Source organism: Pseudophryne corroboree, chromosome 4 (assembly GCF_028390025.1).
Source record: "Pseudophryne corroboree isolate aPseCor3 chromosome 4, aPseCor3.hap2, whole genome shotgun sequence".
NCBI classification, from domain to species: domain Eukaryota; kingdom Metazoa; phylum Chordata; class Amphibia; order Anura; family Myobatrachidae; genus Pseudophryne; species Pseudophryne corroboree.
Window position 1 is genome coordinate 489,718,710 of NC_086447.1, and position 14,378 is coordinate 489,733,087.

The 14,378-nt window shown below is 43.1% G+C and overlaps 1 protein-coding gene across 4 annotated transcripts in view; it reads left to right on the top strand.

Moving 5' to 3' along the window:
• FIG4 (FIG4 phosphoinositide 5-phosphatase) overlaps positions 1–14,378 on the top strand; it is a 665,438-nt gene that overhangs the window by 566,126 nt on the left and 84,934 nt on the right. For 3 of the 4 annotated variants that reach the window (XM_063917119.1, XM_063917117.1, XM_063917118.1), the window contains exons 22-23: positions 8,615–8,697; positions 9,486–9,572. The exons of the other annotated variant lie outside the window; for it this stretch is intronic. In XM_063917119.1, coding sequence (XP_063773189.1) covers positions 8,615–8,697; positions 9,486–9,572 — 170 coding nt within the window. The remainder of the gene's footprint in view (positions 1–8,614; positions 8,698–9,485; positions 9,573–14,378) is intronic. 4 annotated transcript variants of the gene reach the window in all.

The window sequence follows — 14,378 nt, forward strand, 5'->3', positions numbered from 1 at the left end:
TGGCCTAAAAAACTATCCTCATGTACTTCTTCCTGTGCTGTACTGGTTGAGGGACGGTCAAGGACTGTGTAGCGACTTCCTCCTCTATAGGAGTTTTGTCTCGGACGTGCTCCTTTGAAAGAAGTGGATCTGTGTCTTTGTTTAGTCCGATTCCAGCTTTGATCATTCGATCTAGTTTGTGGTCTACCTCTTCCTCTGTCTTGGATTATATTTCTGGTCCATTTCTTCACTTTATCATTTTCATAATCCTTTCTGTCTCTCAGGAATTTATGTTCTTTGTTTTTGATCACCTCTTCCTCGATCTTTTCCAATTTTTTATTTAGGACTTTTTCATTGATCTTAAATTCCTCACTATCCTTATGTTTGCTCAAATTGCTGTCTTTATTTTTCAGCAGTTCTTCTATATCAGCAAGCTCTGTCTTCTTTTTCTTTACAATTAGCTTCATAAGATTGATCGAGCAGTCATGGAGGATTTTATCCCATTCTTCCATAAATGCCTGTCTGTCAGTACCAAATGTAGTCATGCTCAGTGCTCTGGTGGTGCGCATGGGGCGAGCGGGGTGTGCAGGGGCCGGTGGCGCCCCCCTCTGCTGGGCCTGCCACGGCGCCCAGGGCACGCACCCTGCTCGCCCTGTGCTAGTTACGCCTCTGCCAGACACACACTGGCCCCCCCACCCAACCCTCTGCTATCCTGATGATTCTGACTGAAATTGCCAGTCATGGTGAGAGGCTGACTCAATTTCAGGACAAGATGATCCGGGAGGTAAGCCAGATATCTGTTCGGCTCACTGAGCACATGACCTGTGTTGGGTCTGTCTGGCAGAGATCAGGCAGGGCTAAGCCGAACTCACCTCCTCGATACAACAACTCTCCAGCTCTGTTGTCCAAGCTCTACAGGACATCGCTGGCCTTCTTGCCCACAGTGGCAAGGAGCCTGGCACACCTGCTCCCTCCCCTACCCCTGCCCAGGAAGAAGATCCCACTGGGCAGGGCCCTCGACGGTCACTTCGCCGACCTAGCAGTGACCAACCACGTCAGGCGGGGCGAAAGAAGAGAAAGTAATGTCTCTCCAGATGCTTCAACATTGCCCAGCACCCATGTTTTCCATGTTGCCTTTATGTATTTGTTTTGGCTTGTGTGGCCAGAATGGACAACTCCCTCATGCTGAAAGGGGGTTGTTGTGTTATCTTTTGGTTTGTAGCCTGTGAGCTTTTTTCCTGTACACTTGAACCATCTTCCTCTTCCTAGCGTGCTGTGTATGTTTGGGTTTGTGTATTGTGGCAAGAATCTACCTCAGTTTAACCAACAGTATCCTGTGGCTGGGGGTTCACAACATATTTTAAATTTATTTAATATCTTCTTTGGCCAGTAGATGGGGGAACCACAGTACTGGCTTCTGTGATGTTAAAATCACCACTGGCAGCTATTAGATGGTATGTAAGCAAATATTTTTACATGTTTGAAATCTGCAGATTTGTTAAAAAATATTTGTCATGCTATTGTTTTCTAGCCATGTTGGCTTATTGTTTCAATTTAATTTCTTCAGTAAAACAAAAAAAAAAAATGTGTGTGTGTTTATTTATTTGAAGGTTATGCTATTTGGAAAAATGTGTACAGTACACTTTTACATTGCAAATGTACATTTGTGGTCCAAGGGCACAAACATTTAATATTCTTATTAGCAACTTTGTTTGCTTTCACAACAGGTAACTGTGCCTAGAAAAATAACTAAGTTAAAAAAGCAACTTGGGTTACTAGGGGCAACATGCCATAGTATTTGAAATGGTTACATGTTACAAAACAGTCATAACAGTATGTTATTAAGTATCATTAAGCGTAGGCTCATACTTGCCTACCTGACCCGCTCCATGAGGGAGGAAATGCTCTGTTCCTGGACTTTCCTGGTAATGTATGATTGCCATCACCTGTAGTGAAACACCTTTCTTATCAATTAACTAGCTCACCACAGGTGATGGCAATCATAAATTACCAGGAAAGTCCAGGAACAGAGCGTTTTCTCCCTCATGGAGAGGGTCAGGTAGGCAAGTATGCGTAGGCTGCATTATGTGTCTCATGTTGTTCAGTATGTCCAAATGAAAATTACAATCTAGAAAACATGGCATGTTTGTATTAAGCAGATGTAGTTTGCAGGTTGCTTTATTCACACTTGATCAAGGAGATTATTTCTATTAAAAAAAAAAAAAAACTTTTAACAGCAAACTAAAAAAATAACAAAACTAAAATATTTGTAATTGTGACAGATTTTGACATGGTAAATGATAAATTGGTATGTGTATAAACAATTGCTGGTAAGAGTCTTTGTAACTGCAGTGTTTGGCAATTATTTGGTCTACAGGTGGATTAGATTGCCAATTATCCGCTAAATATGGGCCAACACACTTGTAGCAGAAGTTCGCAAGGGCTGAGTAGCTGCAGACTTACTCCTAGGCTGCGTTCACCTAGCGAACATTTGTTGTGTACTTACAACCATCAGCTACGCATTTCTGCACAAAACACGCCTACTGCCGTTTGCATACTCCCACACTAGCCGCCCACTTTCATGCCCATTTCGTTAGACAGCGAAGCCAAGCCTCTGCTCCGCCTCCGTCACACTCTGTTTTCGTTAGCGTAGTACGTACTGAAAATCCGTTTGTATTTTTGCACAAGCGTCGTAACACTGGCTTTGCACACGCGCATTTTTGCTTTTGCGCATGCGCAGTTTGCTAATTTTCGCCGAATGCGATGAACTGCTGTGAACAACTCTGAATGAGGGCCACAGTACCCACACTTGCAAAAACAGCCTAAAAACGGTTCTATCTCCATTTTAAGCAACATATTACCTCAGCCAGTATAAAAAAAGAGGGAAGACCGCGCGCCATTGAAGGTGCGGGGCTTCTCGATGAGAGGATCCAGCAGCTCACCAGAGCCATTTTCCCTCTGCAGTGGACACAGACGCTGACTGACAGGTATGCGCAGCTCCTCCAGTGTGACTCCAGATTACCTCAGCGGTACCAGGGGGTCTTAGCAGGGGGGAAGCGATTATTAGTGTACTAAGTCCCCTAGCAGGTTACTTAGTCTGCAACCCAGCTAAGCTTGGCATTAGCGATAAGGGCGCGGTGGGGGTTGGCTCCAAATTACTGTGCTTAACCTTTTCCTGTGTGTGTGTTGTCACATTTACATTATGTTAGGCAAAGAGTGTGTTTCTTCTTGTACAGTGGAGTGTTCCTCTACACCAGGAGACTCACTACTGAGTACTCAGAGCATTGCATCTTCCCAGAATAGCGGGGCTGAACCAGAATGGGTTAATTCCATTAAGGGAATGATCTCAAATATTTCTACAAAGCTATCCCGCAATGAGAAAGAGACGCAATACTTAAGATAGACTGTGGATGAGTTTATGAATAGAGACTCAGTCCCCAAACCAGCGTCTCAATCCCCTCCCATTTGTCCGCAGAACGATCTCTGGCCCGTATCCTGCAGTCTGACTCTGACGCTGACAGGTCAGACATGGAGGAGGCTGAGGTGTATTTGGAGGGGGAGGATGCTACTCTGTCACAGGGAATAGAGGCTCTTATAGAGGCTATCAGAGATGTTCTGCAAATTCCTGATAAGGTGTCAGAGGAGTGTGAGGAATCTTATTTTAATGTAAAAAAGAAGTCCTCAGTCACTTTTCCTGCATCAAAGGAATTGAATTCCCTGTTTGAGAAACATGGGTTAATCCTGACAAGAAATTTCAAATCCCTAAAAGGTTGCTCTCATCTTTTCCTTTTCCTCTAGAGGATAGGAAAAAATGGGAAAATCCACCGATAGTGGACGCATCAGTCTCTAGGCTGTCACGTAAAATTGTATTGCCTGTCCCTGGTGCAGCCTCCCTAAAAGATATCGCTGATCGTAAAATTGAGACTACACTCAAATCATTGTACACAGCTGCTGGGGTGGCCCAAAGACCCACTATTGCATGTGCGTGGATCACAAAAGCCATTGCTAAATGGTCAGGTAACCTAATTGAGGGGTTAGATTCCTTGTCTAGGGGGGATGTTGTATTACTGCTGCAGCATATACAGGACTCTGCTAACTTTATGGTGGAAGCCATAAAAGAGATTGGTTTGCTTAATGCAAGCACCACCACTATGGCAGTGTCAGCAAGCTGGGACTTGTGGCTACGCCAGTGGACTGCTGATGCGGATTCCAGGAAAGGCGAGGAAGGCCTACCATTCACAGGAGAGGCCTTCTTTGGAGACGAACTAGACAAGTGGATCTCCAAAGCTACTGCGGGTAAATCTACGTATCTTCCTTCCGCAGCTCCCCCAGCCAGGAAAGCTTATTCAGCTTCAAATTTACAGTCCTTTCAGCCAGCCAAGTTTAAGGGAAAATCCAGGGGTGCTTCTACGGCTTCCAGAGGCGCAAGAGGTAAACCACTCAAACCAGCAACTGCAGGTGTTTAGGAACAGCTCAGGCTCTGCTTCCTCAAAGCCTTCAGCATGACGGTGGACCATGAGGCCTGGAGGTCTATCAGGTGGGAGCCCAACTACAATTCTTCAATCACATCTGGTCAAGTTCGTGCTGGGATCCCTGGGTAATAGATCTTATTTCCCAGGGCTACAGACTGGAGTTCCAAGAGCTCCCACCGCATAGATTCTTCAAATCAGGCTTACCAGCTTCACAAGAGGCAAGTATAATTTTACAGCAGGCCATCCAAAAACTGGTACAGACTCAAGTCACTGTTCCAGTTCCACCTCATTGCACAACAAGGGGGACTATTCCAACTTATTTGTAGTACCGAAACCAGACGGTTCGTTACGACCAATTCTGAACCTCAAGTCCTTGAATCCGTTCTTAAGAGTGTTCAAGTTCAACATGGAGTCCTTGAGAGCGGTGATCTTAGGTCTGGAGTAAGGGGAATTCCTTGTGTCTCTGGATATCAAGGATGTGTACCTTCACATTCCGATCTGGCCGCCTCACCAGGCTTATCTATGGTTTACACTACAGGACTGTCACTACCAGTTCCAGGCCCTACCATTTGGTCTCTCCATGGCACCGAGGGTGTTCACCAAAGTGTTGGCAGAGATGATGTTTATACTCCGCAAGCAGGGAGTGAACATAATTCCGTACCTGGGCGATATTCTAATAAAGGCGCCGTCCAGGGAGAGGTTGCTGGACAGCATTGGCCTCTTAACCACACTTCTCCAGGATCATGGGTGAATTCTGAACCTTCCGAAATCTCACCTAGAGCCAACACGGAGGCTCCCATTCCTGGGAATGATACTGGACACGGAGTCGCAGAAAGTATTCCTTCCATTGGAAAAGGCATTGGTAATCCAGTCGATGGTTCGGGATGTCCTAATGCCGACCCGGATATCGGTGCATCTATGCATTCGCCTTCTGGGGAAAATGGTGGCCTCCTACGCGGCGCTTCAATATGGAAGATTTCACGCAAGACTCTTCCAGCTCAATCTGTTGCACAAATGGTCGGGATCGCATCTTCACATGCACCGTAGGATCCGTCTGTCGCCATAAGCCAGGATCTCCCTTCTATGGTGGCTACAGATTTCTCACCTCGTCGAGGGTCGGAGGTTCAGAATTCAGGACTGGATCCTGTTAACCTTGGACGCAAGCCTCAGAAGTTGGGGAGCAGTCACCCAGGGGGTGCAGTTTCAAGGAAGATGGTCAAGTCAGGAAGTCACCCTTCCAATCAACATTCTGGAACTTAGGGCCATATACAATGCCCTTCTGTAGGCCTCTTATGTTCTTCATGGTCGGGCCATTCAGGTCCAGTCGACCAATGTGACAGCAGTGAAATACATAAACCAACAAGGGGGAACGAAAAGCAGAGCAGCAATGTCAGACGTGTCAAGAATTCTCCTCTGGGCAGAAAAAAATGCTGTGGCGTTGTCAGTGGTCTTCATTCTGGGAGTAGACAACTGGGAAGCAGACTTCCTTAGCAGACACGACCTGCACACGGGGGAGTGGGGACTTCACCCGGAAGTGTTCAGGTGCTTGACACGTCGTGGGAATATCCACAAATCAACATGATAGCCTCTCGTCTCAACAAGAAGCTCAAGCGGTATTGTTCCAGGTCGAGAGACCCACAGGCAGTGGCGGTAGACTCCATAGGTCTATCAGATCGTGTACGTGTTTCCTCCACTTCCTCTAATCCCAAGAATTCTCAAAAGAATAAAAAGGGAAAAGGTTCAAACAATCCTCATTGCTCTGGACTGGCCAAGAAGGGCCTGGTACGTGGATCTTCTAGTGATGCTTCTCGAGGATCCGTGGCCTCTACCTCTTCGTGAGGATCTTCTCCAACAGGGCCCATTCGCCTATCAGGACTTTCTGCAGCTACATTTGACGCATGGGAGTTGAACGGCTGATTTTAGCCAGAAGAGGGATCCCTAATAAAGTTATCCCTACTATGATCCAAGCCAGGAAGGGGGTAACGTCTAAACATTACCACCGTATTTGGAAGAGAAATACGTCTCTTGGTGTGAGAGCAGAACTTATTCTGCGGTGGAATTTCACCTGGGATGTTTCCTGCTTTTTCTACAGGCAGATGTGAATGTGGGCCTACGTCTGGGCTCCATAAAAGTCCAGATTTCGGCCTTGTCCATTTTCTTTCAAAAACAATTGGCTTCTCTCCCTGAGGCCCAGACGTTTTTTGAAAGGTGCGCATGCCACCTCCCTTTGTGTCTCCCACGGCACCTTGGGATCTCAATTTGGTACTGCAGTTCCTCCAATCGGACTGGTTTGAACCATTGCAGGAGGTGGACGTAAAATATCTTAAGTGGAAGACCGTCACACTGTTGTCCTTGGCTTCAGCAAGACTATTTGTTCTATATGATCCCAATAAAATTGGGTGTCCTGCTTCAAAACAGACAATTACACGCTGGATCAGACTCACTATCCAGCATGCTTATTCCACGGCAGGTTTGCCGGTTTCTAAATCTGTACAGGCCCACTCTACTAGGTCGGTGGGTTCTTCCTGGGCGGCTGCTCGGGGTGTCTCAGCTTTATAGCTGTGCCGAGCGTCTACTTGGTCTAGTTCGAACACGTTTGCTAAGTTCTACAAGTTCGATACTTTGGCCTCTGAGGACCTTCAGTTTGTTAAATCAGTTCTGAAGGAACCTCAGCACTCTCCCACCCGGTTTGGGAGCTTTGGTACATCCCCATGGTACTAAATGGAACCCCAGTATCCTCTAGGATGTAAGAGAAAATAGGATTTTAATTACCTACCGGTAAATCCTTTTCTCATAGTCTGTAGAGGATACTGGACGCCCGCCCGGTGCTTCGTTCTTCCTGCACTATTACTTGGTTAAGTATTGTTGGTTCTGCTGTTGCTGTTCCTGTTTAAAGTTGGGTTAGCATAGCTTTCCTCTGGTTGTGTGTGCTGGTTCGGATTCTCACCACTATCTTTATCTATCCTTCTCTCAAAGTATGTCTGTCTCTTTGGGCACAGTTTCCTAGACTGAGTCTGGTAGGAGGTGCATGGAGGGAAGGAGCCTGCCCACACTTTCAAATTCTTAAAGTGCCCATGGCTCCTAGTGGACCCGTCTATACCCCATGGTACTAAATGGAACCCCAGTATCTTCTACGGACTACGAGAAAAGGATTTACCGGTAGGTAATTAAAATCCTATTTTTCTGCATATTATATTAAGTTCACACTTGATGATTAGTTTTAAACAACTATTTCGATTTCTGTACCTGGATCCTTATACTTCTTCTAGATGATCCTTTGCTGATACCAACTTTTGTCTGATGTTACTATTATGTTTGTTTCAAAATCAATAAACATATATTGAAAAAAAAATAATCAGGGACTGGGAGCAAATCATAGAAATGGAGTAAATTTGCACCTTTGCAAAATCATGTTGCAGTGCGGGTGGGGCATATTGTAATGTAATAATATATCTGACCACTCTTTGAGAGCTGCTTGCAGAAGCAGGCAGTGTTTTCACTGCATGCTAGAAAAGCAGAAACTATTTGCACCCCCTTACATTGCAACATGCTTTGTACAGGTGCAGAATTGGTCCTATGATCGTTTTGATAACTAAGGCCCTCATTCCGAGTTGTTCGCTCGTTCTTTTTCATCGCATCGCAGTGAAAATCCGCTTAGTACGCATGCGCAAAGTTCGCACTGCGACTGCGCCAAGTAACTTTACTATGAAGAAAGTATTTTTACTCACGGCTTTTTCTTCGCTCCGGCGATCGTAATGTGATTGACAGGAAATGGGTGTTACTGGGCGGAAACACGGCGTTTCAGGGGCGTGTGGCTGAAAACGCTACCGTTTCCGGAAAAAACGCAGGAGTGGCCGGAGAAACGGTGGGAGTGCCTGGGCGAACGCTGGGTGTGTTTGTGACGTCAACCAGGAACAACAAGCACTGAACTGATCGCACAGGCAGAGTAAGTCTGGAGCTACTCTGAAACTGCTAAGTAGTTAGTAATCGCAATATTGCGAATACATCGGTCGCAATTTTAAGAAGCTAAGATTCACTCCCAGTAGGCGGCGGCTTAGCGTGTGTAACTCTGCTAAATTCGCCTTGCGACCGATCAACTCGGAATGAGGGCCTAAATCTCAACAGTTGCAAAAGTGTAACATAAGTGTTTGTCTTCCTTCCAGACAACCTCTCAGTCAACAAAAGAAACATATGGTATTAATCTCTCAGATGCTCCTTCAGAAGTTGATCTACAGATGTATACAAGGTAATAATTTTGACATGCTATTTTTTAGATTAAGGGAAAATCAATGGAATTTCCCAGATATGCTATAATAGTCAGCATCTCTGTGTTACATTGTAGTCAAAGGGGAATTTCATTTAGCCCCAATGTTTTCTCATGGCTAATTGATCCCTCCCCACACCACTTCTGACTTTTCAAGTACACCCAATAAGGCGGCGTGAGCAACAAATGCCAGGAAATAGTGACAAAAGGCTGTTTCTCCCAAAAACACACGTTTGACTGAACCTGTGTAGTTTTGCAGAGAGAATTTTTTGTGTGTGTTTTGCCAAATTGGATAGCTTCAAAATAAACATAGAATAAACTTTGGGAGAAATCGTAAAAAAACTGCTGTTTTTTTTGCTCCCGGGGGCATGCCTTCTAAACAATTGCCCACCGCTTAATACATATACCCTCCTTAAAGCTGTTACTTCATGTTTTATGATGATTCTATTTTTGTCGTTCAGTTTGCTTTTATTAACAAAGGTTTGCAGAGCAAGATTCAATCAAATATAAGATGAGACATGTATTTCCTGATGATACAGTTTGTGGTGAATTTTATGGTCTGTGGTCTTTCATGTCCAATGATGTTCAAATTGGTTTAATATTGCTGTCTGCTTTAGCTCTATTATTGCTTTGCTACTTTTGCAGGTAGTTTTTACACAACATTTGTCCTAACACCAATTTTGTTTGTTAGATACTTTGTTATACTATTGTTATACTATTAGTCTGTTAAATGTACCCTGACTTACAGTACATTGTATTATTTGCACTAGGTTTGTGCATTTGGGTCTCTGCCAACATAGACAAGAAAAGAGAGGCCAAAAAACGAGTCAGTGGCCCATGGACACAATTTCAAAATTGTAAGTTCTCATTTGTGAATTCACTATTTTCAATGTATAGTTTGAATTTTTTAGATAGATATAAATCTACACCTTATTACATATACAATAATATTGTAATGGAGTTACCATTGTAACCATCCGTAACAATAATTTATTTGTAAAGATAAATATTTCCTTATAATTAGGCCAAGCAGATAGCACTTAATTGTTTTTGTTAAATCTTGTTCCTTACGCAGCCAAATAACTTAAAGTGATATGTGGATTTTAAGCAGTATATAGGTGTTTTTCATTGTTGGTCACACAATGTCTGGTTTAGAGTTCCTGAAGTAATTAGCAGAAATTCCCAAATAGATACCCAGTAATAATAATTGCCATTTAAATACATAGTAGTAGTAGTAGTAGTAGTGGCCCCCTATAAGGTGTTCATCAGCATCAATTACAAATAATTATGTAGACAGTAGCTAATATTACTGATTATAGGCACAGTAGTTGTAATGAGATGAGTTCTGAGCACCTACTGACCAAGTTGTACCAAGGCCAGCTTCTTCTTTATATGTTGGGATGATTTACATATTATGTTGAGGAAGCTGACCGCAGACAAGACCAGACCAGCTGCTTAGACCTGCTTTCCCAAATCCAATTAATGCCTGCACGAGGGAAGCTATTATTATGAAATCTAAGGTAGTCATTACTGAAGGATTTACAGAGGTGATTTGCGCAATGTACAGGGAGGGATTAAATATGCCTTACCTTCTCGTAATAGCTGTTTTGTAACTCTAAATGAATGCGTAAATTGGCTAAAATATTGTATCAATATTGTATGTGTTAAGTTGTAAATGCATGCAAATTAATTAACCACTTATGTGGCATGGTCACATCAGATGCGACCACACCAGCAAGTGCTTTATCGGACCTGGTCGCACAGGATGCGACCAGTCAGATTACCTGTGTTTGCAGCATCAGGGAAGAGAAACTTCCCTCCGCTGCTGCTGTCAGAGGGACCGGAAGGTCCTTCTGCCTTCCTGCACTCTCCCCTACTGATTGCCGTGCTGCCGATCACTGCTGATCGGTCAGCACGGCAGGACCCCCCCTCTTCCAGAAGCTGCAGACAATGGCAGCCGCTGGGGAAGTGTAAATAACCCCTCCCCCAAGCCACCCCCAGACCCTCCCTGTATACCTGGAGGCTGTCCCGGCTTTCAAAATGAAAGCTGCGATGTTTCTGATGTTCTGATGGTCACAATGTTCCCGATCGATGTTTCAATGTTTTAAAAAATATTTTTAAAGATCACAAAATATTATTTTTTTTCACTAAAATCATTTTGGATATGGTTAAATTCAAGTTCTTCACCTAATTCACTCATTAAAAAAAACTGACAATTTCTGAGCGTTTTTTTTGGGGGGGGGGAATCATCAGTTAAGTGGTTAAGAGAATCAGAAAAAGAAGAGAATCAGAAAAAAAAATCCATTTACTGTATATTATGAGACTATATTATCAATATTTACAAAGATTGTATATTTATTAACATGACAAAGCTGTTCCTGTGATTGACAGTAATTCCTTATTTCTCTCCTAAATGAATATTTAAGAGATTTTTTTTATGCGTTTGTTAGAATTGGTTAAGGATACAAGTGATCAGCTTTTAGTTATTTCTTTAAATTTAATAATATATGAGTAATAATGTTTTTTTGTTAAATGCTTTAGAACAGCCATAGCCAATATTTGATTGATTAAAGGAATAGCTTCAGAATTACAGTATTTATTGTCAGATGATAGCTTGAGAAAGTCTTATGTACAGTAGATGAAACTTGGTGATATTGGATGAGGGGTTTGGTTTGCCTACGTTTGGGATGCCAACGGGCAGAATATCGACTGAGACATCCCGATGATCAGAATCCCGGCAGGGGAATGTAAGTATACTTACCTCCCCCCCATCCCCCCCTCCCTAACCCACCCTCCCCAAATGCTAAACCTAACCCTCCTCTCCCCGCATCCTAAACCTAACCCTCCCCGGAGGTGTCTGGTCGTTCGGTATCCCGGCTGTTGGGATTTCCGCTCTGGGATGGTGACCCTGTTCAGGATTCCGGTGTCTGCATTCCAAATAGTGTTGGGATTCCAATATCTGTATTCTGACTGCAGGGATCCAGACTGGATCCCCATTGGGGAGAGGTTATATAGTGGCTCAGACCTTTTACTCAGCAGTTTGAATTGAACTACTATCTGAGGCAGGTTCATATTGTCAAATTTGAAAGTAATATATTATCTGAGGGTGCTACATGTTTCCTACAATGTAAAAACTTTATGAATTTGTGCCTCAGTAATACTCACTTCTTTACTAATGCATGAGTAGATTGGTCATATACTGTAACTCAGGGGTCAGGGAACTTTTTTACCTTTTACCCCAAAATATATTTAGATATGCTGACGTTACCCCCTTGATTTGAAAGCAAGAAAATCATGTATTATTGTGCATATATACTGGTTATCACTGTTTATATAGCATTTCTAAGATTTTTTTTTTTTTTTTTGTGTGTGTGTGTGTTATTTTTTTTTTTTATTATTTTAGCCAATTCTTTTTTGGCAATGAATGGGTTAATTAACACTTTTTCCCCAAAACACCAGAATGAATGTAAGAAAGATGGATGAGGGGGGAAGGGGCCACACACGACTTTTAGGAGACAGATGGTCGCAGCCTCCCCTCAGTAATGTTAGTGAGAATTTCCCACTGTTATGTGGGCCACTGTCTGATCCTGTGAAACGCCGTCAGCGGTAAGCCACAGAACACTTCAAGTTATGTGTGTGGGTTGGCGGGCCATAAGCATGAGGACAGGACAGCGCAGGACGGGCGGGCGTGAGGGAGCGCGGTGTGACGTCAGCACGTCACACAGCGGCCCGGAACACAGCACAGGGCGTCCAGGAGCACAGCGCAGGGCGGCCAAAAGGGAGCGTGGTCACATTGCGAGCCGGACATTGCTGGACGGGGCTGTGTCTCGGCAGCACGACCGTGCATTACCCCCAGGAATTTCATTTTTACCCCAATTGGGGTAATTTACCCCTGTTCCCTGATCACTGCTGTAACTCAAGGATACTGTGTACTCTCAATAGCCACGAGCAGCAGAACGTTTAAATACAGGGCCATGGTTCATGAAGGGCTCTGATTTATTTTACAAGACACTTCTGATTCTTTTAGTTGTATTTTTGTAGAAGTTTTGTTTACTAAAGATTTTTATCTGTTTTCAGCAGGATGATTTTATATCCTCCTTCTACAATATATGTGACAGTGATAATTGTGACATCATAAACTTCAATCCAATAAAACAATATGGCATTGTTATGAGAACATTTAGAATAAAAAATTTGGTCCTCTACATTTAAGAAAAATGTTTCTGATACTTTTCCTTTGATACCCTCTGCTCTGTTAAAACTAGGTTAATATTACAACAAATAAGTTAGTGGCATTTAAAATACTTAATGCAAGTTAGTTTAAAGAGAAATCCTTTCTTTTAGTTCTACAATAATAATTGTAAGTGTTAAGTACAGTATAAGCATTTCTAGTATCAGCCTGTACTGTTATGCAAACTGGAGCTAACGTTATTGTTCAACTTTAGAAACATAAACTACAGACATTCTACCTTACCCCATGGGGGAGGGGGCAGCCAGGTCGGTCAAACAGGGGGCGTGGTCTCATCATGGGTCGGTGGTACGGGGGCGTGGACGCACGTTCGCGTCATCATTGCCCTGCCCCCGCTTGCAGCATGGTACCAGCAATTTCTGTGGTTTGAGAGAGTTCAGTGACCTAAACGAGTGAGATTCAACCATTTCTTGACCTAAAATCCTCCTTTTCAGATAACACAGCAAGAGGACATCATGTTATCTATGTCCTTATTTCCCCATGATACATATTAAAGGGATGGTGGGAAATCCAGCTTAAGCAAAAGCAGTGGAAAGTTACCTTAATTCCCTTACTGTGGAAGTCAAGGTGGTTGGGGCATCACAACTTGATTTTAGTTGCCATTTAAGGCTGTTCCCGTCCCAGGTGTCACCTTATTTTGCCACCAGCAGCTCAGTTTGGCATGAGGAGCAAATTTTTCTTTTTTTTTTATGTAAAAAAATAAATAAATAAATTATTCTTACTTATCTGACATCTGAGGCACCATCATGAGCACGTTTCCCACAACAAAGAAAAAAAAATGCGGAACAGTGGTGAGTGAGTGAATAACACTATTGTATCATGTCTACACATGCATCACTGTCTGAAAACCACAGTGGTAAAGCTAGAGGTAGGTGTTCCTTATCCCATATTTTTGTTTTTATTCTCAGATAACTATGGGAATTATTTCTGTACACCATGGCATGGGTGAGGGATGTAAGTAGGAGGACCAATAAGAAGCCTCTCTTTCCCCATCACACAGTGATCCCTGAGGAAATAAATCTGCATGGTCTAGCAGGAGCTAAACCAGAAACTGACCACTCTCTTGTGTTGGAGATCTAGATCTAGATCTCTATGTGGTATATTCACTAAAGATTGATTTTTTTATTATTATAATATTATTATAAATTTTAAATCATTATTAATCGGTGTTGTGTTTCAGGATCTAAAACACACATTAATTAACATTTAAAAATTAATATCAAAAATCATCTATTAATAAATGTTTTAGCCCCTGAAACACAACATCGATTTAGATAGATTTCTTTCGATTTAAAAATCGACCTTTAGTAAATACACCCCTACAGATGTAGGGGTAGAATGTAGCCGCAATGTGTATGCACAGGCATTGCAGGAACCCTATGCTGCATATACTCGCACCTGCGGTTTTACCATG